At 47.8% G+C, this 24,404-nt stretch overlaps 2 protein-coding genes across 2 annotated transcripts in view; one reads left to right on the top strand and one right to left on the bottom strand.

The window, feature by feature from the left end:
- LOC146252702 (plexin-B1-like) overlaps positions 1–16,290 on the bottom strand; it is a 46,962-nt gene extending 30,672 nt beyond the window's left edge. The window contains exons 1-5 of the mRNA XM_084679115.1: positions 16,007–16,290; positions 5,216–5,275; positions 3,905–5,042; positions 1,577–1,759; positions 472–600 (exon numbers count right to left, since the gene is read on the bottom strand). Of these exons, the coding sequence (XP_084535241.1) occupies positions 472–600; positions 1,577–1,759; positions 3,905–5,032 (1,440 nt within the window). The 5' untranslated portion in view covers positions 5,033–5,042; positions 5,216–5,275; positions 16,007–16,290. The remainder of the gene's footprint in view (positions 1–471; positions 601–1,576; positions 1,760–3,904; positions 5,043–5,215; positions 5,276–16,006) is intronic.
- Positions 16,291–18,472: 2,182 nt separating this feature from the next.
- LOC146252701 (mitogen-activated protein kinase 14A) overlaps positions 18,473–24,404 on the top strand; it is an 11,370-nt gene continuing 5,438 nt past the window's right edge. Inside the window, exons 1-5 of the mRNA XM_084679935.1 lie at positions 18,473–18,756; positions 19,708–19,837; positions 20,735–20,793; positions 21,101–21,212; positions 22,069–22,098. Coding sequence (XP_084536061.1) covers positions 18,638–18,756; positions 19,708–19,837; positions 20,735–20,793; positions 21,101–21,212; positions 22,069–22,098 — 450 coding nt within the window. The 5' untranslated portion in view covers positions 18,473–18,637. The remainder of the gene's footprint in view (positions 18,757–19,707; positions 19,838–20,734; positions 20,794–21,100; positions 21,213–22,068; positions 22,099–24,404) is intronic.

Below are 24,404 nucleotides of genomic sequence, written 5' to 3'. Positions count from 1 at the left end.
GATGTGTGTGTGTGACTCACAGTGTGTGTGGTCATGATGTAGATGTGTGTGTGTGACTCACAGTGTGTGTGGTCATGATGTAGATGTGTGTGTGTGACTCACAGTGTGTGTGGTCATGATGTAGATGTGTGTGTGTGACTCACAGTGTGTGTGGTCATGATGTAGATGTGTGTGTGTGACTCACAGTGTGTGTGGTCATGATGTAGATGTGTGTGTGTGACTCACAGTGTGTGTGGTCATGATGTAGATGTGTGTGTGTGACTCACAGTGTGTGTGGTCATGATGTAGATGTGTGTGTGTGACTCACAGTGTGTGTGGTCATGATGTAGATGTGTGTGTGTGACTCACAGTGTGTGTGGTCATGATGTAGATGTGTGTGTGTGACTCACAGTGTGTGTGGTCATGATGTAGATGTGTGTGTGTGACTCACAGTGTGTGTGGTCATGATGTAGATGTGTGTGTGTGACTCACAGTGTGTGTGGTCATGATGTAGATGTGTGTTCCAGACGAGTCCAGCAGCAGGTCGGGATGGACAGCACAGTCTGGCTGGACGGAGGTGATGGAGTACCTCTCTACCTGTCCCCCTGGACCCAGGAACACCTGCACACACACACACACACACGGACAATCACACACACACGCGCACAAGCACACACACATGCACACGCAGACACACACACAGTTACAGAAACAAATTGACAGTGCAATTTCTCTCTCCCCCTCTTCCCGTCTCTCTCTCCTTGGTGTTAAGTTACAGATGCCAGGAGTGATCTGAACTCTCTCACAGAAATCCTGGCCATCTAACAGAAAGAGGTAACGGCACTAAACACTAAGGAGAAAAAGGGAGATAAGAGAGGAGAGAGGACTTAGGAGAGAGAGGAGAGGATGGAGGAGAGAGAAGGAGAGGAGAGGATGGAGGAGAGAGAAGGAGAGGAGAGGATGGAGGAGAGAGAAGGAGAGGAGATGATGGAGGAGAGAGAAGGCGAAAGGAAAGAGAGATTAGATTTCTCTCTCTCTCTCGACAGCAGGACATGGCTGTGAGTGTGGGTTAGGGCTGGTCTGATCTATCTTAACACTGTTAAAACCTGTAAACCTGTTACCATGGAGAGAGAGAGAGAGTGTGGGGGCAGGAATGAGTGTGTGTGGGTGTGTCTGTGTGTGTGGGCATATGTATGATTGTATGAATAAGTGTGTGTGTCCATTCATGTATGTGACAGCTGTGGAATGCTGAGATGAGATACTTTGAGTCTCTCATAGTCCCTCTGGTCTATGAGAAACTTTTGATAAATACAAATTTTAAACCTTAAAAAATGATGATCAGGTCTTCAAGACTGAAAAGACTATGAAAATCTACACCAACGAAAAGCTAGTGTTTCACCTGCACGGGTGGCCTGATACCTGAGGAGTAGTGATGTGTCGTTCGTGCCCCCCCGTTGAAATGAACAAATGACTCAAAAAAGATTCGTTCATTTCACTGAACGAGAGTCAAAGAACCGAATCAGTAAAATGATCCATACTTCCCATCACTACTGAGGAGTGAGTTTAAGCGCTCTACACCGGCTACACATGAAAGTACCTTGTGGAGGTTTCCCTGGTCGTCTCCCAGGAAGGCGATGGAATGTCCCTCCCTCACACTGACCGCCACGGCCGTGAGACGGGCGGGGGAGCTGACCAATACCGCGTCGGCTTCCAGCGGGACCCGGCTCGCCATTGGACTAGGGGTGTGGTCTGAGCCGCAGGGATACGCCTTCAGGGTGTTCTAGAACAGCGATAGGTACTGTAGGTTAGTGTGTGTCCCGTGCACTTGTATATGTGTGTGTTACATTTGACATTTTCTTGGTCAACAGATGCTTTCATCCAAAGCGATACAAATCGTGGTCAGAGTTCTAACAGTGTTTTAGAGGTCAGAGTTCTAACAGTGTTCCAGAGGTCAGAGTTCTAACCATGTTCCAGAGGTCAGAGTTCTAACCATGTTCCAGAGGTCAGAGTTCTAACAGTGTTCCAGAGGAGCAGAGTTCTAACCATGTTCCAGAGGTCAGAGTTCTAACCATGTTCCAGAGGTCAGAGTTCTAACAGTGTTCCAGAGGAGCAGAGTTCTAACAGTGTTCCAGAGGAGCAGAGTTCTAACAGTGTTCCAGAGGAGCAGAGTTCTAACAGTGTTCCAGAGGAGCAGAGTTCTAACAGTGTTCCAGAGGAGCAGAGTTCTAACAGTGTTTCAGAGGAGCAGAGTTCTAACAGTGTTTCAGAGGAGCACAGTTCTAACAGTGTTTCAGAGGAGCAGAGTTCTAACAGTGTTTCAGAGGAGCAGAGTTCTAACAGTGTTCCAGAGGAGCAGAGTTCTAACAGTGTTCCAGAGGTCAGAGTTCTAACAGTGTTCCAGAGGTCAGAGTTCTAACAGTGTTCCAGAGGAGCAGAGTTCTAACCATGTTCCAGAGGAGCAGAGTTCTAACAGTGTTTCAGAGGAGCAGAGTTCTAACAGTGTTTCAGAGGAGCAGAGTTCTAACAGTGTTTCAGAGGAGCAGAGTTCTAACAGTGTTCCAGAGGAGCAGAGTTCTAACAGTGTTCCAGAGGTCAGAGTTCTAACAGTGTTCCAGAGGAGCAGAGTTCTAACAGTGTTCCAGAGGAGCAGAGTTCTAACAGTGTTCCAGAGGAGCAGAGTTCTAACAGTGTTCCAGAGGAGCAGAGTTCTAACAGTGTTCCAGAGGAGCAGAGTTCTAACAGTGTTCCAGAGGAGCAGAGTTCTAACAGTGTTCCAGAGGAGCAGAGTTCTAACAGTGTTCCAGAGGTCAGAGTTCTAACAGTGTTCCAGAGGAGCAGAGTTCTAACAGTGTTTCAGTAGTCAAGAAAGGGTCTGTGTTTACCAGACGCAGCCAGAAATAACCCCACAGTGTGTGTGTTTGATAGTGTGTGTGTCTGTGATAGTGTGTGTGTGTGTGATAGTGTGTGTGTGTGTGATAGTGTGTGTGTGTGTGATAGTGTGTGTGTGTGTGACAGTGTGTGCGTGTGACAGTGTGTGTGTGTGTGATAGTGTGTGTGACAGTGTGTGTGTGTCTGTGTGTGTAGACAGGAATGTCTCCTCCTGCCAGAGATAATACTCTCTGTGGACTCTGGCAGTATTAGTCCCAGAAAGAGGGGAGGCCAGGCTCCTCGCTGACCCCAACCTCCACAAATGGGTCACTCTCTTCTTCCACTCATTTATTATGAAGACTTCTGTCTTCTCTCCATCCTTCTGCTCTCTCTCTCTCTCGCTCTCTCTCTCTCCTCCTTCCCTTTCTCTTTTCTCTCTGTCCATCTCTCTCTCATCTCACTGTTTCTCAGAGGTAGACATGAGGAGAGTGGGTTCGTTTTATTGATCACTGTGCCATTAAAATACCCCGGAGGCAGGGCAGCCCTGGGTGGAGGCGGGAAGAAGAGAGGGGTCACACTGCCTTGCAGGGCTACTGTAAAGGATTCTGGGTACTCTCAATGTATGGATACGGGAGGGTATATCTCTCCATCTCTGTCTTGCCCTTTCTCTCTGTCTCTCAGTGAGAGCTTACAAGCCAGGAGGTACAACCAGGATGACTCGAGTAAGTGGCGGTTAGTTTGGCTTTTCCTTTATAGAAAAGTAGGATAAAAAACAAGCTACAACTTGAATCAAAATTACATTTAATCCCTGAGGAGAAGCAGAGGAGAGATACCAGGAGACAGTTATAGTGCATCATCATGACATCCAGACTGCCCCTGCAGTACCAGCGTCTTCTAGGCGGGGGCCGTGGGCAGGTTGGTGTGACTTGATTTGACTCCCTCTATCTCTCTCTCCCTCTATCTCTCTCTCCCTCTATCTCTCTCTCCCTCTATCTCTCACTCCTTCCATCTCTCTCACTCCACAATCCTCCCATCCCCTAGGGGGCAGACTCCTCACCTGCGGCAGGTTGGCGCAGCTGGATTTGACCTCGTACTCGATGTAGGCCCCCTCTCCTCCGTCCTCCGCCCTCCCGTCCTGCGTGTAGCAGAGGTCCCTGGCGGAGTCCATGCGGCGGTCCAGCTCCTCCAGGGGGAACAGGCAGAGGGCCGAGGCCTCCGGGGGGCCCAGCCTGGAGGAGAAGACCCCCAAGACGGCCTGGCCCTTCCCGCCCGACCCCTCTCCCACCTGGGCCGCCTGGAGGAGGTTGTAGACCCTCCCTGGAGAGGAAGAGGAGGTGGAGCGGCAGACGAGCGGCACCTCTACGTAGGAGTAGTAGGAAGAATCATCCGTGCAGACGCGGGCGGCGAAGGTCCGGTACTCGCGCGTCAGGGCCTTGATGTCCCGCCGGTAGAACAGGAAGTAGACAAACCCGTTTCTGGAGAACGCTGCCACGAAATGGTGGTCATACTCCGACAGCCGCCCGGCCACGCCCAGCTTGGCGGTCTCCTCATACGAGAACACGGGCGCGGTTGCCAGGTGGCGTGTGGAGATTGGCGGGTGCCCGCTGGTGTAGCCCCGCCCCACATACAGCACCGCCCCCTCGTCCCTCTGCACCACCAGCCCCACCGTGGAGACGTCTGGGTCGTTAGCAGCCACGTACTGCGTGTCGACGGGGCGGTGGGCGGAGTAGAGCAACTGGCTGATGTTGCTCAGGCTGCGTTTCTGACAGGTTCCCTGCAGGACGCTGCCACAGGTGATCAGCTCACCTGCACCTGCATCCACCAGGAGCAGCTTGTTGTGGTTGCTGGTGCGGCGCCCCTGTGGACAGTTGTCCGGGGTCACGGGGGGTAGGCAGTCCTTGCTGTCGCTGACAGGGCCCGTGGTCTCCTCCTGCTCCAGACGGAGGGTGCCCCCCGGCCCCCCGACGGCCCCCAGCTGGAAGACGTGGTCCCGGGCCCCCACGTAGACGCGGGCCACCCGAGGGTCCGAGTGGAGCACCAGGTGTTGGAACTCAGTGTTGTTACGGGAGAAGAGGGGGTAGGAACGGGCATCCAGGGTGGAGGGGGAGGAGAGGAGGGGGAGGAGGAAGAGGAGGGAGGGGAGGGAGGACGTAGACCTGTGTGGTGCCCCCTGCAGGTGTGGCATGGTCAATGATCTGGAGAGACGGACAGAGAGAGGGAGTTTGAGGGTAAGAGAGGGAGGGATAGAGAGACAATAGGCTAATAGACTTAGCCTTAGCCTAAACCTTAGCCTAAACCTTAGCCCCGGCCCTAGCCCTAGCCATGGATAACCCTCAGGCTATGGCAGGGGAGATATGAAGCATCTTACCATGGAGGATTCTGATCTGGAAAAGCCTGGATCACCTGGACACAGACCCCATCTCTCCTCCTGCAGAGAGGGGAGGGAGGAGGGGAGGAGAGGGAGGAGAGGGTGGAGGAAGGGGGGCGAGGGGGAGAGACAGGGCAGATGAGTCTGGAGTGTATTTACGAACATTAAAGGTAGCAGGTGTGTTTGTCTTTCCTCCTCCATGTCTGCTAAGTGTGTGTGTCATGGTGTGTGTGTGTGTGTGTGTCTTGCTGTGTGTGTGTCTTGCTGTGTGCATGTCATGGTGTGTGTGCGTGCGTGTGTCACGGTGTGTGTGTCTTGCTGTGTGTGTGTCTGCTAAGTGTCTTAAACTATTTACTTATTTATGAGGAGAAGATTAGAGGTCTGTTTCTTCTTGGCCACACCACTAACCTGTAGTACCAGCGTGTAACAGTGCTTGAGTGTGTGTGTGTGTGTGTGTGTGTGTGTGTGTGTGTGTGTGCGTGTGTAGGGTGGGTTTATTTCACAGCCTGTTTCACCCCAACCAAGCCCCTCCCTGGAGCCAAGACGATGTGTGTGTGGGGGGGTGTAAGTGTGTGCCCAGTCTGAAAAGGAAGAGCATGGTCTGATTGCCCCGAGGCTGTGTGCTTCGTAGCTGTGTGTGGAATGTGTGCTACGCTCCGAGGGGACTAGAAATAACCTGAGGGTTAGACTGTCAGCAGGACTGGGGTCACACACACACATACACTTCAAGGAAACTTCATATCTGATTCGTTGTACATGATTCATGTCTAACTTTCTCTTCAGCTTTCTCTCTTCTTCTCCCTTCCCTCATTCTCTCTCTATTCACCAGAGTCTCCATTGTCAGTGTTCAGTTCTAATCAGCAGCGAGGGTCAGCGACCCCATGAAGAATGTGAGGTCAGGACCGGAGTCTTCGATAGAGAGGGGGAGAGAGAGGGAAACAGAGACAGTCAGAGTGCCAGGCAGGGGGGGATGCCCAACTAGTACCCAGCCTCAGGGCCTAAGTCCTGGGGTCCTGGCAGGGCCAGGCTTGGGCTGGAGGTTTGCCCTGGCGCCCAGCCACATGGGACAGCACCGTCTGTTTGAGTTAGGGATGACCTCGGATCAGCTTTCACACACACACACAATCAGGGGCGGACTGGGGAATAAAGTGTCCCGGGAGTTATACTGTCAGACCGGCCCACTCAGTACACGGCGCGTTGTCCACTCAAAGCATCGCACGGATCGACTAGTCATTGGCCTACTTGGAAAAATACCCTTAAACTTAACATCATTTAGGATGATTACAAAGAAATTACATCATGTTTTATTTCTTACGTTGAAATTCCGAAGTCTGTAAGAACACAAACCAGGTGAGCGAAGAGATTATAGTTTGGCTGATGGAGCTGTGCTGATGGGCTTGCCTCGGTTGCACTCACAGTAGTTTGACGATGACTCTTCCCCTGCGCTACATCAGTGCTTGGCCCGGCATCTTCCACATTAGCGAAGAGATGTTTTGCATTTAGGTGGTATTTGAGACTGGAAGAACTCGTACAGTACACCAATTCCGCATAGCACCAGTTGCAAACAACCTTAGTCTTGTCGAGGTTTCCATTGGGAAGCTTCTTAAAAATACTTTTTACCTGAAGCAAACCTGGCGGCTTCATAGCTGCATCCATGTTAGCACGTCACGTTTGATGTGGTAATTTCATACAGAAAGTATACACACAGGTTTGAAGACTCGTTCTCGCTCCCTACAGTGCAATTCGGCTAGATATACATCCGCGCTAAAATATCAAGGTGAAAGTCATCAAAGCTTGCGTAGTAGGCTATAGACCCAGCTCCCATCCCAACTTTGAGAATCGATTAACGGCGATATATTTTTTATATGCCAGATAAGAGTCTCACGTTAACGCCGATAACGGCCCGCCACTAATTTTAATACGATTGAATGAAAATATATAAATAAAAATGCCTAATTCAACAAAGTACAGCTTGTGTGTCATTGTGTGTGTGTGTGGTGTGTGTGTTGTTGCTGTGTGTGTGGTCACCATAGAGAGATCAGAGTGAAAGAGCTAATATTATGAAAGGAGAATGTACTCATGGTTGGCCCTCCTTCACTTCCGACCACACAGAGGTCTCTTTCTCTTCCTTTCTCTGCCTTCTCTCTCTCCCTCCCTCTCTCTCTCCCCCTCCCCCTCCCCCTCTCCCTCCCTCCCTCCCTCCCTCCCTCCCTCCCTCCCTCCCTCCCTCCCTCCCTCCCTCCCTCCCTCCCTCCCTCCCTCCCTCCCTCCCTCCCTCCCTCCCTCTCTCTCTCTCCCCCCCCTCTCTCTCTCTCTCTCCCTCTCCCTCTCCCTCTCCCTCTCCCTCTCCCTCTCTAAATGCCCCTTCTGTAGTGAGGGGTGTCTGTGTCTGGGGGAATAGAGTCTCTTTCACCCCCTGACTTCAAAACAGAGGGAGGTAGTGAGGGGAGGATGAAAAAGGTGAGGAGAGAAGTAAGGAGAGGAGAGGACTTTGGTTGTGTTGTCTCCAGCAACAACTGAACATGATGGGATGGACAGAGATTTGACCAGACAGACGGCTGCCACCGTGGTTACGAGACAGATGGAGGGATATGTGTGTGTGTCTTCAGCAAGCTGATTCTTCAAGTTGAAGTTAGAACTTTGGTCTCTTTGGGATGTCGTCAAGACAACCACAAATGACAAAGAGCTTCTCAGGCCCATTGAGGCAGCTGAAAGACAGGCTGCTGCAAGAGTATGTGTGTGTGTGTGAGAGAGAGAGAGAGAGAGAGAGAGAGAGAGAGAGAGAGAGGGAGAGGGAGAGAGAGAGAGAGAGAGAGAGAGAGAGAGAGTGCGTGTCTAGATAGAGTGTGAGTGAGACAGAGCGTGTGTGTATTTGTTTATTTGTATGTTAGAGTGTGTGTGTGGTGGGTGGTAATCTATGCAGCTGGTCGAACAGACATGAATAAGCATGTCCCACCTCCACACTGACTAGGCACAGAGCCTCATTCACCCTGCTGGTCTAGAGACTACCCCACCATGCTGGTCTAGAGATTACCCCACCATGCTGGTCTAGAGAGACTACCCACTCTGCTGGTCTAGAGAGACTACCCCACTCTGCTGGTCTAGAGAGACTACCCCACCCTGCTGGCCTAGAGAGACTACCCCACCCTGCTGGCCTAGAGAGACTACCTCACTCTGCTGGTCTCGAGAGACTACCCCACCCTGCTGGTCTAGAGAGACTACCCACTCTGCTGGTCTAGAGAGACTACCTCACCCTGCTGGTCTAGAGAGACTACCCACTCTGCTGGTCTAGAGAGACTACCTCACCCTGCTGGTCTAGAGAGACTACCTCACTCTGCTGGTCTCGAGAGACTACCCCACTCTGCTGGTCTAGAGAGACTACCCACCCTGCTGGTCTAGAGAGACTACCTCACCCTGCTGGTCTAGAGAGACTACCCCACCCTGCTGGTCTAGAGAGACTACCTCACTCTGCTGGTCTAGAGAGACTACCCACCCTGCTGGTCTAGAGACTACCCCACCCTGCTGGTCTAGAGAGACTACCCCTTGTTGGGAGTACAATGGTACTTAGGAATGGTTTGCTGGTTTCCTCAAGGATCACAATGACCCTTGCTTAGAGACTCGTTGCTCTTGTTGGTTAGTGGTAACTGATTTAAACTGTTGTACTCGCTGCAAAATATTTTATTTGAGTTAATCTTTTTTTTATTTTTTATGTTTTACTGTTGCTTGCTTTTCTAGAGGTACACTTGCACTTACCGATTCATGTTGTTTAGTTGTAACCTGCTTAACTACATGCTCTTATGATAGAGAGATGGAGGAGGGAAAGACGAAGAGAGAGGGAGAGAGAAAGGGTTCTACTGCCCTCCCAGAATTGTTTCATCCGTTGCCAAGGACCCATGCAGCTCTGCTGAATGCTTCTGGAACGGCCATGTACATGTGATGCCAACCACTCCTTCACCTTCAGCTAGGACGCCTTTTTCTTCTCCTCTCTCCTCTCTCCTCTCTCCTCTCTCCTCTCTCCTCTCCCCTCTCTCCTCTCTCCTCTCCTTTCTCTCCCTTCTGTCCTCTTCTCCTACGTTCATGATGACATCACACCACAGAGCCACATACCACGCCACAGAGAGAAAGAGACCAGAGACAGAAAGAGAGACACCAGAGAGAGACCAGAAAGAGAGACCAGAGAGAAACAGAGAGACCAGAGAGACCAGAGAGAAACAGAGAGACCAGAGAGAGAGACCAGAGAGAGATAGAGACCAGAGAGAGAGAGAGACCAGAGAGAGAGACCAGAGAGAGAGACCAGAGAGAGAGAGAGACCAGAGAGAAACAGAGAGACCAGAGAGAGAGACCAGAGAGAGAGACCAGAGAGAGAGAGTGGGCAAAAGGAGGACTTGTTCTAGACCAGGCATCATGACAGGTGGAAGCTGTCACGAGGCGTGTGATTGGTTGAGAGACGGTACGACAGCTCCATTAGAGAGATAGCCCCTTGGGACACGCCTTTGTCTCTCAGACTTCGCCTGATTGGACGAAAGGACAATGAGCAGGAGTGGGAGGTCTTCAGTTGTCAAATGGTTAATAGAGTCTCTCTCTCTCTTAAACACCCACTCTCTCACAAACACACAGGCTCGTCACACACACCAACTTTGTCTAAAATCTGACAGAAAATCAAACATGATGGATGTGTGTGAGGACAGAGAGACAAGCTGTCCTGGGTTAAATAGAGCAGGCAGCCTTCTGTATGAGTGTGTGTACACACCCCTCACTAACCAGAGAGAGAGAGAGAGAGAGAGAGAGAGAGAGAGAGAGAGAGAGAGAGAGAGGAGGGAGGGGGAGAGGGAGGGAGAGAGAGAGAGAGAGGGAGGGGGGAGGGAGGGAGGAATTGAAGGAGGAAAGCCAGGACCCCTAAGTCCTGGACCAATCAGCTTCCAGATGGAACACCTGGGGTGTCATTAATGATTGATCAGAAGAACAGACGGTTTAACTGGGGGGGGGGGGGGGTGAAAGGAGGGAGGGTGTGAAGATCTAACCCATCCAGAGATCACAGGAGATTGGATCGCTCTGGATAAGAGCGTCTGCTAAATGTAAATCCGAGATTCTGAAATCCCTCTGGTCACCAGCAACCTCTTTAACGGCTGAGCCTTTTGGTGTCATGTTAGCTGAAGAGTTCAGCAGTCCTCCTCTTCTTCATCCCTTTCTCCTTAGAGAGAAAGAGAGAGAGAGAGAGAGAGAGAGAGAGAGAGAGAGAGAGAGAGAGGATGAGAGGAAGGGAAGATGAGGGGGAAGGAGAGAGGGAGGGGGGAATGGCGAGAGGGAAGGAAGTTAAAAAGGAAAGTGGACAGACGGACATGGCCCTTTGACATGGCAAGAAAATGAACAGAAGTCAACCTCCTAGTGTGTGTGTGTGTGTGTGTGTGTGTGAATCAGCAGCTGGGTAAACAGAATAGGGTCTTCCTTCTGGTCAGCCCAGACTGCCTGTGTAGAATACAGCCACTGTGTCTCTCACACACACACAGACACACCCAAACACACACACACAGGACTTCTGATTATTGGTGCATGGAACTTTGGAACATTCCCTCTCGGCCAATGAAGACTCAGAAAGCATCTGTTGTGCTCTGTGATGATCTGCTGATCCTCACCTGGGTCGACCACCAGCACCCAGAGCACACACCTGGGGAGGGGTAGACACAGGTGTGATGAGGTGTGGTAGACAGGTGTGATGAGATGTGGTAGACAGGTGTGATGAGATGTGGTAGACAGGTGTGATGAGGTGTGGTAGACACAGGTGTGATGAGGTGTGGTAGACACAGGTGTGATGAGGTGTGGTAGACACAGGTGTGATGAGGTGTGGTAGACAGGTGTGATGAGGTGTGGTAGACACAGGTGTGATGAGATGTGGTAGACAGGTGTGATGAGGTGTGGTAGACAGGTGTGATGAGATGTGGTAGACAGGTGTGATGAGATGTGGTAGACAGGTGTGATGAGGTGTGGTAGACACAGGTGTGATGAGGTGTGGTAGACACAGGTGTGATGAGGTGTGGTAGACAGGTGTGATGAGGTGTGGTAGACACAGGTGTGATGAGGTGTGGTAGACAGGTGTGATGAGGTGTGGTAGACAGGTGTGATGAGATGTGGTAGACAGGTGTGATGAGATGTGGTAGACAGGTGTGATGAGGTGTGGTAGACACAGGTGTGATGAGGTGTGGTAGACACAGGTGTGATGAGGTGTGGTAGACAGGTGTGATGAGGTGTGGTAGACAGGTGTGATGAGGTGTGGTAGACAGGTGTGATGAGGTGTGGTAGACACAGGTGTGATGAGGTGTGGTAGACAGGTGTGATGAGGTGTGGTAGACAGGTGTGATGAGATGTGGTAGACAGGTGTGATGAGGTGTGGTAGACAGGTGTGATGAGGTGTGGTAGACAGGTGTGATGAGATGTGGTAGTGGGTGAAAGGTGAAAGGTCAGACTGAGTGTGCAGATCCATACAAGCCCTCAGGTGTCAGATAACTTGCCATGTATAAACACAGACACACACATGCTCACTCACACACTTAGTAACAGACATATACACACAGACACACACACACTCTCACTCACACACTTACTAACAGACATATACACACAGACACACACACACACTCTCACTCACACACTCAGTAACAGACATATTCACACAGACACACTGTAGAAATTGCAGTACATCTAGCAAAAACAGTTACTATACAAATAACCAAGCTGGGTCAAACAGCTCCTAGTTGTACTAAGGGGCTGTGTGGCAGACCTGTTCAGCTGAGCAGGAGGACGGGCACCCTGGCTCCAGACATCCAACAAGCCCTCAGCCTCTAAACATCCAGCTGTACAACAAGCCCTCAGCCTCTAAACATCCAGCTGTACAATAAGCCCTCAGCCTCTAAACATCCAGCTGTACAACAAGCTCTCAGCCTCTTAACATCCAGCTGTACAATAAGCCCTCAGCCTCTAAACATCCAGCCGTACAACAAGCCCTCAGCCTCTAAACATCCAGCTGTACAACAAGCCCTCAGCCTCTAAACATCCAGCTGTACAATAAGCCCTCAGCCTAAACATCCAGCTAATGAGTTCTCTCTGCTGGCTGGAATCAGAACCCCCAGACTGTTCTAGAACGTCTAGCTGGGCGCTCCAGCCAGGCAGAAGCTAACGTCATTTTAATGACAGGAATCATCTGGAGGCAGACGTTTCCCTCATCCTCCCCTCCTCTCCACTTGTTAGCTCCATACAGAACTGCAGCAGTTGTACGACTGTCATATCTCTATCAATTCAATTCAATTCAATTGGCTTTATTGGCATTAAGAAACAAATGTTCATATTGCCAAAGCAACGCTGGAACCACAGAACACAATATTAAAACACAAAACAATATTCATATCGTTACTATTGATGTCAGTATACTATTGATGTTACCGGATAATACAATATCAATCAAACATGACAAATTCAATTGAATTGAAAGATTAAAGGAAACTTTACCATAACCTTAAGTACCTTATTATATATACATATATACACATACACGTCAGTCACACACACGGTATATGTTGTGCTTGTGCTTTGTGTGTGTGCATTGTGTGTCCAGGTCACTCACTGTCTCTCAGGTTGTGGCATACTGATACATACTGGGCAGCAAGGTATGCTCTGTCTCCTTCTCCTAGGAGGATTTTTACTGAGGTTACAGAGTGGAATTTGTTCCAGTAACCATTTCTTACATCACTGAATGTTTCACATTGTAGGAGGAAGTGCACCTCTGTCTCAACCTCACCTGTCGAACAGTGACCACATATTCTGTTTTCTTTTGGTTGCCATGATTTTTGGTGACGTCCTGTTTCAATTGCCAATTGGTGGTCACTGAGCCTGTACTTGGTTAGGATCTGTCTCTGCTTTCTATCTCTGACAGTAGAGAGATATTCTGCCAGTTTATAATCTCTTTCTAAGGCCAGATAACATTCTAATCTACTTTGGCTTTTAGTTTCTTCTTTCCAATGTTCCAGGTAGTTTTTTTTACATTGTGTTATAATTTGGTTGACTCTGATTGGTGTCTGGAAAGCAGTGTTGGTGTGAGACTGGTCAGGGTGTGTCTGAATGGGGGCGGTTAGTCTCAGCACCAACTGACATAGGGGACTCTTATCTGGGTTCAGTTCTTGGGTTTGGAGGGCTTTGGAATGGAGGGTGTCTAGAGGGCTGGATTTAAGGTGATTGAAGAAATGTAGTGCTCTCTTTTGGATATTAATTATCAATGGGTATCAGCCTATCTCTATCTCTCTATCCCCATCTCTCTCTCTCTCCATCTCTCTATCCCTCTTTTTTATCTCAGTCTCTCTATCTTTCTAAACCCCTCAAAAAAAGTTTGGAAACATTATTTCGGTCGATTATTCCTTCCCTTCAATAATACCAATTGGTATTGTATTGTATATCATTGGAAAGCCTGATTAGTCACCTTTAAAGCGAGGTTCAACTTGTAAGGATGGTGCATTCATGGAATGACCCTAACCCTAATGAGCAACACAGCTAACTGGGTGGGTAGAGGCCCCAAAAATGTGCCAAAATCCTCTGAATTATTCTTCTGTTGGTATATCTCCATCTCTCTATCCCTATATCTCTCTTTCCATCTCTCTATCCCTATATCTCTCTTTCCATCTCTCTATCCCTATATCTCTCTTTCCATCTCTCTATCCCTATATCTCTCTCCCATCTCCATTTCTCTATCCCTATATCACTCATGTTCTCCCTCTTCAGGCTATCCCGCTATCCCTCCTCCCTCTTATCCAGAACACTATCAACACACTCGCTGTGTTGGGCAGCGTACGGGCCAGCTGGCTTTACGTGTTGTGTGTGTGTCTGTATGCGTGTGTGCTTTAGTGCATGCCTGTGTGTGTGTGTGTGTGTGTGTGTGTGTGTGTGTGTGTGTGCAGGGTGAGGCAGGACCAGGTCTTCTGGGTGAAAGCGATTGGCAGCAGCTGTGGGTGTGAGGGAGGGTCAGCAGAGCTGCTGGAGCCCACGCAACTGTCCACACCGGGGGGCTGGGGAGGGTGGGGAGGCTGGGGGAGGCTGGGGGAGGGTGGGGAGGCTGGGGGAGGCTGGGGGAGGCTGGGGAGGCTGGGGGAGGCTGGGGGAGGCTGGGGGAGGCTGGGGAGGCTGGGGGAGGCTGGGGGAGGCTGGGGGAGGCTGGGGGAGGCTGGGGGAGGCTGGGGAGGCTGGGGAGGCTGGGGGAGGCTGGGGAGGCTGGGGGAGGCTGGGGGAGGCTGGGGAGGCTGGGGAGGCTGGGAAGGCTGGGGAGGCTGGGGGAGGCTGGGGAGGCTGGGGAGGCTGGGGGAGGCTGGGGAGGCTGGGGGAGGCTGGGGAGGCTGGGGAGGCTGGGGGAGGCTGGGGAGGCTGGGGGAGGCTGGGGGAGGCTGGGGAGGCTGGGGAGGCTGGGAAGGCTGGGGAGGCTGGGGGAGGCTGGGGAGGCTGGGGAGGCTGGGGGAGGCTGGGGGAGGCTGGGGAGGCTGGGGAGGCTGGGGGGGGCTGGTCAGCATCCTAAGGACCCCCCCCAGACTGCTGGTAACCCCCCTCCTCCCAGGTTTCATACAACACTGCCTCACACACACACCCCAGTGGACCCTCACACACACACACAGGAATGTACCATGAGGCAACACCAGCTGCTGTTGAAGTGACTGATGGGAGAACGCCCCAAATACCTCCTTCCAGGGCCCCCCCCCTCCCCCATCCTCCCCACCGTGGGTTCAAATCCCCAACTGCTTCAGAAAATGCCACGCCTGCCTTGGAATCTGACCACCAACCTGCCAGAGACACAAACACGCATCAAAGCCTCTGGAGGTGTGTTTGCTGTGGAACATGTGACCCTCCATAAACACATCCCTCCCAGAACCAGACTGGACCCACTACCTTCCTCACTACACAGGGACATCACACACTCACACACACACCTACATTAACCTTAACTACCAGGCAGCTCACACACACATATTCACCTCACACACACACACACACACACACACACACACACACTTCTAAGGTCTTCTCACACTCTTCACTATGCACCTATTCACAATCAAGTTCAATGGATCCTTAGAATTTGTTTTGCTTTTACCACTCAACGTTTATGTAGATCAGGAAGTGTCCCCCCGCACGTGCCCCCTTCCACCCCTCGGTATAACGTGTTATGAGACGTAAAACATCGACACTACTGCCATTCTCAAGTTCAACGCGACCTACAAAATCAGAATAACATATCTTTCAACGTCTGGAAAATAACCTTTTTGCGAAGCCTAAAGCTCCCCGAGAATAGATAAGTTTGATCGCATTTGGGATGTAAATCACAAGGCGGGGCAGTAAACCGCACCTGTTCAGGTCTACAACTGGCTAGCAGAAAGAAGCCGGCTCATTCATCGATGGCTACATGGGGATGAGCATTTACAGTCCTCTAATCATAACCTTACAAGCTACGATGTAATACGCCAGGATTTCGATGTCACAGACCATCGTTCAATCAAAGCAAGTAGCTTGCAGTGTATAGTTAATGACAGCCGAACAAAGTTCTTGCAAAACGAAGACATTACCAACTAAGGATAAAAGAGAAACTCAGTTCAAAACAGTCATCCGCTGACCAGAAATATCATTATTTTGTAAACAGATTCACGAAATAGAAATCATAAATTGAGGATTTTCAAAATGCTTTGTTGTGTTTCCATGTCGATGAGATTATAGTTGCCTATACAATCTGAGAAAAGCTTCACCCAAACTAAAACTGCTCATTCTTACCTTACTGACAACAATCGCAGTTGCTTTTGGGTTCTTCGATTCTGTTATGCTATAAACGAACTCCTCCACGCTCTCCCACCATAGAAAGAAAGCGCCTGCGTGCCTCTCCCTCCGCCGCAAACCGGACCGTTATCTTCTCCTAATCCGCAAGTTCTCTTGACAAACTTAACCCCGCAGCGAGTTTTAAGACCAAATCTTTGAAAACAGTAACGGTTTTATTCTATCTGCTTCCCCAACGCTACCCTCTCTGTTTGTGTTGGAGTGTCCGTGAATTCCCTGCCTACACAAATGACCGACCGCTACCGGGCGCACGAGAGTTACGAGAGCAAACCCAGCGGTCAGTGTGGATGTTGGTCACTCGTGCCCCGAGTTTGATAGGCTACTAACAAAAGCAGCACACTCTGTGTTAACCAAAAGCGATTCATTGTTTAATTTGCCACAAAAGTAGCCTACACGAGTTGTGTTTACAAGCGTTTTTTGTTTTATAATGAAATTATTTTTTAAACTGAGACAGTTGATACTAAGCCGCGTGTGTTCTGACAAGAGAACTAGGTATACTGAGTGCGTCCCAGTGTTTCTGTACACCGACGCAAGTAGGCTACAGCAAGACGCTGCCTCGCCGCCCCCCTCGGCTCCCAGACTCCAGCGTCGGCTCTGACAATGTTGCCCTCTACCGGTAGTTGTGGATATTTTCTACCTTTGTAGTTATGCCAACAAAGAACCTCAGAGGGGTTGAATGGGCACGGTGAAGAACCTCGCATTATATAGGCTAGTGATCCAGCACTTTGCAACTTCTGCAGTATGGGAAGGGGCTTCTGTAGCTGAGGATGAGGAGACTGTGTCACTGGACTCCAGAAGGCCTGAGGTATCATATGGAAATGCATATTTAACCTATTATGGATGAGAAGTCATTTCAGATCAGTTTATTTTTTGCTCCAGAAGGGCAATTTGTATGCAGCAAAAAGGCATCACATGAGAATATACAACTCAAACCACACAACAAATAACACAATAAAAGTCAGTTATATAGAACTCATAATATATATTTGTAACAGGATCCAGACGCAGTAGGCTACAGCCTGACAGCCAGCCTGGCAACATAGTAAGTATGGGCTAAAGGAAATCTTGAATGTGCTGACAACAAAATCACACAAAAATGATCAATTATCAATGGAATCAAAGAAAGTATTGAATGAGATTATTTTATTAATTCAGATCTAGGATGTGTTAATTTAGTCTTCCCTTTATTTTTTGGAGCAGTGTAGGCTATATCGCCTTCATTACTGACTTTATTGAAATCACAGTTGCAACTTCATCAACCATTTCTAAACAACTGCAATAGTAGGGTTTAAATTAAACTCGTGACAGCAATAGGGACAAGTAATGCATGTTAATAAAAAATACATAAGAACACATTCAGACGACAGCGGAATAACTGTTAAAAACGTTTATTTCGGATCAGAGCGGCCGCTGATTTAACTCGAGACTCCAGAATTAATCTTAGCCTGGCTGTTGGCCTGCTCGGGAGCAGGCTAGTTGCAAAGAATAAATCTCCATGGTTACTTGGCTGGATTTAATTCAACCTGCTTTCGTGCAACCAACTCAAACCTAAATTCATCCAGGATAATTTGAATATCCCGATTTAATCCCTTATCCTAGTTTCGTGCAATAGCCCTCTGGTTTCGTGCAATAGCCCTCTGGCGAATGCGTTGTCTAATGTGTTTTGGAATTAATGTAGGCCTATTAATATGATGTGAGGTCCATCAGGTGGTAATAATGGCAACTTTTTACTTAAGTAGGCTATATGTCAGAAGCTACATTTCTTTTCTTTAACTTGAGTGAATCTTTAAAAAAAATAAGTATCTACACTTCTACTTGAGGGAAGAATGTGTGTACTTTTGCCATCTCTGGTAAGTAGGCACAAGGATGGACGCATTGGGCGCGGCCCGTGGAAAAAAAGGATAACAAAAACATGAAGTGTCTGCTAAATGAATGCAATGTTGACAGGATTTCATAGTTAATTATTCATTGTTCATTTTAAATCCATCGGATAATATTGTGAAGTTTGTCAAAATGTAAGAGACACAACAACACACAATCCAGAAACGACCAACGATCAATATCTGTCTCGTATAAGATGACCTTTGTCTTTGGAGTTCCTTTCTACCTCGACAGTAAGCCCATTCATTCTCAGATCAACAGACTCCACAAACATTTGATCAGGCAGGAAGGAGAGAGCAATGTGTCACGTCTCCTCCTTGTGACCCTTGACCGAGCCGCCTGCAGGCCTAACCATGCTCGTCATCACCGCAGATCTATCATGAAGCGAGACTTATGAATCGTGTTTATTTTCTGGACTGAAACGACTATTTGTGTTTGTGAGTGCGCGCATTAAAGCAGAAAGGTGCATCGTTTCTGAAAGTGCATTTCCCCCACGTGATCGTGTTTACTGAGCGAAGAAGGGTGGGCGTTCCCGTGCCCTCACTTGCGCTGGTCAACACGCGCATACTTCTTCCTTCCCTTACCTGTTACGCTCGAGCCAGCACACAGCTATGAAGAATACTCACTGACAGCACTGCCACTGACGATAACGGAATCTTAACCGAACAGTAAATACAGCTGTTTAATGGAATGGAGACCCCAGTCAAACCGGGGTTCCATCGGTTGGAGATCCAGAAGACGACCTGGGAAGTTCCTGACCGGTACAGCGCGCTCAAGTCCGTGGGCTCGGGCGCGTACGGGACAGTCTGGTGAGTTCAGAAGAATCTAGACTCAAGGCAATTTTTTTGGACCATTCGTATTTTTAAATGATAAGAGTGTATTATTTGAATATTTATAAAAACCTTATAAAATGTTTCTAATGTATTTGTTTTGTCGCTGACTACGAAAGTTTTACCAGATATTAATGAGAAAACATAACTAGAAATACAATGTTTTGGAGACATTTTCTTTTGTCGAAAAACTACTAACTACTTTATATAAACATTTCCCTTTCAAATGATATGACTATGAACACTGGTCCAGCCCATGTAAATAAATATCATATATCACATTACTATCACATTGTCAGCAAGCCTGTGCTTGAAAGTTTCCAATCTCGGGCGGTGCAGACAGCAGAGGCACGAGCCGCAGGCTAATCAACGAGTCGAAACAGGTCTACCGATAAGACAAGAATCTGGTCTCGCGACGTGTAGCCTCGTCCTGCGAACTGTACGTTTACCCGGGGAACCCGTCTGTTTCCTGTAATGTCCTCTTAGGCCACTTCTCAGTCCAGACCCTCCTGACCTTGTCTGTCACCCAGGTTGTCTAGCTACCGCTTGCTCCACAGTACTAACCTGTGTTACCGTTATAATGATTTTAGAAACATGTCTGATGGTTCTTCTGGATAGGATTATTATAATGAACAATATATTCATAACCCTTGTATGAAATAATCAATTTCACCTTCCTGTGTTGAAGGTGCATTCAGAGAAACATTTGAGTGTAATCTTACTGGAAGTCTGTTTTCAAGTTGACACCAGTTAAACAATCAGCAGCCAACCAGAGACCAGCCTGGACAATCCCCCCCCCCCCTACACTCCACTCTAATCTTCTAGTTATGTTTTAATCTTCTAGTTCTGTTCTAATCTTTTAGTTCTGTTCTAATATTCTAGTTCTGTTCTAATCTTGTAGTTGTGTGTTGTGTTGTGGCTGTGCTCCAGTTCCTCTGTAGACCAGCGCAGTCAGGAGAAGGTGGCCATTAAGAAGCTGTACCGGCCGTTCCAGTCCCTGATCCATGCCAAGCGGGCCTACCGAGAGCTACGCCTACTACGCCACATCCAGCATGACAACGTAGAGGCTCACACACACACTGTCACACAAGGTTAACAGCAGAGTTAACCTGATATAGAACAGAGAGCTAGGTTAACAGCAGAGTTAACCTGATATAGAACAGAGAGCTAGGTTAACAGCAGAGTTAACCTGATATAGAACAGAGCAGAGTTAACCTGATATAGAACAGAGAGCTAGGTTAACAGCAGAGTTAACCTGATATAGAACAGAGAGCTAGGTTAACAGCAGAGTTAACCTGATATAGAACAGAGCAGAGTTAACCTGATATAGAACAGAGAGCTAGGTTAACAGCAGAGTTAACCTGATATAGAACAGAGCAGAGTTAACCTGATATAGAACAGAACAGAGAGCTAGGTTAACAGCAGAGTTAACCTGATATAGAACAGAGAGCTAGGTAAACAGCAGAGTTAACCTGATATAGAACAGAGCAGAGTTAACCTGATATAGAACAGAGAGCTAGGTTAACAGCAGAGTTAACCTGATATAGAACAGAGCAGAGTTAACCTGATATAGAACAGAGCAGAGTTAACCTGATATAGAACAGAGAGCTAGGTTAACAGTAGAGTTAACCTGATATAGAACAGAGCAGAGTTAACCTGATATAGAACAGAACAGAGAGCTAGGTTAACAGCAGAGTTAACCTGATATTAGTCCTTGTTTGTTTGTAGTAACAGTAACCCTCCGTATGTGTCTGTGCCCCCATCCTTCTGTTTCCCCCAACACTGTTCTGGAGGTGGAAACACTGGTCTGTCCTGCTTCACTAACTACGCGGGGGGGGGGGGGCGGTGACCAGTTAGAAAGCTCCAGTGTTTTAGGACGACCATAACTCCTCTCTTCCCCCTCCTCCTCTCCTCTTCTCCCCTCTTCTCCCCTCCTCCCCTCCCCTCCTCCTGCTAGGTGATCTGTCTGCTAGATGTCTTCACACCTGATTCTTCTCTGGAGAAATTCCAGACCTTGTGAGTTGGGAGCAGCATTCCTCTGCTAGCTGTCACAGCTTGTCAAGACAGGGAGCTGCAGTGTGTGTGTGTGTAGCTGCAGTGTGTGTGTAGCTGCAGTGTGTGTGTGTAGCTGGTGTGTGTGTGTAGCTGCAGTGTGTGGGAGTGTGTGAATGAGGGTGTGTGTGTGTGTGTGTGTTAATGAGGGTGTGTGTGTGGGAGTGTGGGAGTCTGCAAGAATGCTCATGTTTGCCAACTTGTAGGTGTGATCCTATCTGTTTGCTTTCCATACAAATTCATGGAATCCCCCCCCCCCCCCCCCCCCCAGCTACATGGTGATGCCGCTCGTGGCTCAGGACCTGGGTCACATCATGAAGAGGAGGAGGCTGACAGACAGAATCATCACCTACCTCTTCTACCAGCTGCTCCGGGGGCTCAAGGTCAGACATCCATCTGTCTATACATCCATCTGTCTATACATCCATCTGTCTATACATCCATCTGTCTATACATCCATCTGTCTATACATCCATCTGTCTCTCCATCCATCCATCTGTCTATACATCCATCCATCTGTCTATACATCCATCTGTCTATACATCCATCTGTCTCTCATCCATCTGTCCATACATCCATCCATCTGTCTCTCCATTCATCTATCTGTCTGTACATCCATCCATCTGTCTCTCCATCCACCCATCTGTCTACATCCATCTGTCTATACATCCATTCATCTGTCTCTCATCCATCTGTCCATACATCCATCCATCTGTCTCTCCATCCATCTATCTGTCTGTACATCCATCCATCTGTCTCTCCATCAATCTGTCTCTCCATCCATCCATCTGTCTATACATCCATCCATATGTATACATCTATCCATCTGTCTATACATCCATCCATCTGTTTATACATCCATCTGTCTATACATCCATTTGTCTCTCCATCCATCTGTATACATCCATCTGTCTCTCCATCCATCCATATGTCTATACATCCATCTGTCTCCAACCATCTTTCTATACATCCATCCATCTCTCCATCCATTCATCTGTCTCTCCATCCATTCATCGGTCTCTCCATCCATCAATCTGTCCATACATCCATCTGTCTATACACCCATCCATCTCTCCATCCATCCATCTGTCTCTCCATCCATCTGTCTGTCTGTCTATGTATCTTCCTGTCTGTCTGTCGTGTGATACAACTGGATTTTACCAGTGAATAAACGAATATGACAAAATAGTGACTTTAACATATCAATGCTCTGAGAATGATGACATTGTTTTTCTGCAGTATATCCATTCAGCTGGTATCATTCACCGGGTGAGTGTTACTTCCATCACAAATCTTGTCACTTCTATCAGGTACTGTATTAGTATACAGTATATGACTATATGACCTCAAAGATTACATTTACATTTATGCATTTAGCAGACGCTTTTATCTAAAGCAACTTCCAAGAGACAGTTTTACAAAAGTGCATAGGTCACTGATCATAACAACGAGATAGCCCCAAACATTGGGCCTCATTCTCGAACGCAGTTAAGAAGAATTTAAGAAGGAATTTCTTTTGAATTGGATTTAGGAAAACATTTGGCATTCATGAAAGTTTTCTCATCTGGGATTTGTTCTGAAATTCAGAAGACTTTCCGAACTCGAAATAGTAGTCGTAAATCGTCCAGAGTTGTCTCAAATGCGATTCCTTAAAAAACCACAAGGATCAAAGGAATCGCATTTACAGTTGTTCTCCATTGCTTTGGCTCAATTCTTGAAACAGAAATTACATTTTCAATGCAACACGTGCATTCAGCAAAATAGCCTATATGGTTCAGCAAAACTACATAGATCACCTTCAAAAGGTCATATCTCACCCAAAACAGTTAACTCATGCTTCAAAACCAAATCATTTTCTCATATAAATAGTCAGTGCCCCCAAAATGTAAAGTTCCTTAAAAAAAAAAAAGAGGACATTCTCAAACCTTTAAATACATTTGCCAAAATAACCTAGATGGTTCTCAGCAAAACACCATGGAACACCTGCAAAGGGTCATCTCTCTCCAAAAAATACAACTCATAAGTCAAAACTAAATCCTTTTCTCATACAAATAATCAGTGCCCCCAAAATGAAAATTCTCTTTGGCATTGTGTAAACACTGCAGGTCAAAATGTTTAGATGTTTTGTCAGTATGGCAGTGGACCTTAGAAATATCCCTCATGTGCACTGTGTTACAGGTACTGTAGATGTTTACTTTCCAGAATACAATGTGTCTCAATCTACATTTACATTTATTCATTTAGCAGATTCTTTTATCCAAAGCAACTTCCAAGAGAGCTTTACAAGAGTGCATAAGTCACTGATCATAACAACACGATAGCCCCAAACATTTCGGGTAACCAAAACATGAAGCATACATTGTGAAAAACCCAAATAAGTGCCAACGGGAAGAACCATACGAGCATGTGGCTAAACAAGTTACAACTAAACAACATGAACCTCAAAAGTGCAAGAGTGTACCTGTAGAAAAGCAAGCAACAATACTGTGATGTATGCTTCATGTTTTGGCTAACCACAATGTTTTTGGGGTTATCTCGTTGTTTAGGATCATTGACCTATGCACTTTTGTAAAGCTCTCTCTTGGAAGTCGCTTTGGATAAAAGTGTCTGCTAAATAAATATGTGTAAAATGTAAATGTGTATCAAACTGAAAAAAGTAACAGGTATTCAAGAGTAGCCTACAAGGTTTCGCATCACATATTGCACTTACACTGCCATGGAAATTGTTACTGTAATTGCCATACATCATGGTTACTGTACAGGAAATGTGTACAGCACAATATACTGTCATACAATAATCACATCCAAACTAACATTATGAAAAACCTACACTAGTAGTATGAGTAACCACAGTAAGTTTGTGTAAGTGACACTTTCCTAGTCAGAGTTGCAGACGGTGCATTTCATGGCAAGAAGGAAACACATATAGTAAGAAAGTAAAGCAGAGCTGGAGTTTCACTAGTTGTCGTCCTCACTCTCCTGCTCATCCTCGTGCTCCTGTCTGTCTGGCCACAGATTTCATAGACATCATATCTGATGTTCTCCCTTGCGATGCCACAGGGAAAGAATCGGTGTGCACGCCGCAACCATCCTCTACACTGATCTGCTGTGACATCATCACAAGCAGCATCCATTGTCTGGAGCAGGGAGCTCTGGTTTTGAGCCCAATGCTCATAAACCCTCCACCTCCATGCAGAAAAAAACTCCTCGATACGATTGAGGAATGGGGAGTCAGGTGATAAGAGTACCATCAGCATTCTTGGATGGGCAGTGAACCCTGATGAGTGGTCCACAATGGAAGCTTACCTTGTCCCACTCAATGACAAATGTAAGGAAGTGAGGCCCTACCAAACCCTTCTCATGTAGAGGGATAAGATCAGAGTGCAGGCGGTCCAAGAACTCCAGGAGTGTCTGGGTATTGTATGGACCAAGACTGGGAATGTAGGTGACTACACCATTCTCTGAAATGGCAGCACAAACAGTGATGTTTCCCCCGAGCTGGCCTGGGACAAGCTCTATATATTTGATGGAAGTATTTATACTGCTGCATTGCTCCTGTCAGCTAACTAAACGTA

Source organism: Hypomesus nipponensis, chromosome 18 (assembly GCF_054491055.1).
Source record: "Hypomesus nipponensis isolate SF chromosome 18, ASM5449105v1, whole genome shotgun sequence".
NCBI classification, from domain to species: Eukaryota; Metazoa; Chordata; class Actinopteri; order Osmeriformes; family Osmeridae; genus Hypomesus; species Hypomesus nipponensis.
The sequence above is the reverse complement of the archived record's forward strand: the minus strand, read 5'-3'. Positions and strand labels throughout refer to the sequence as shown.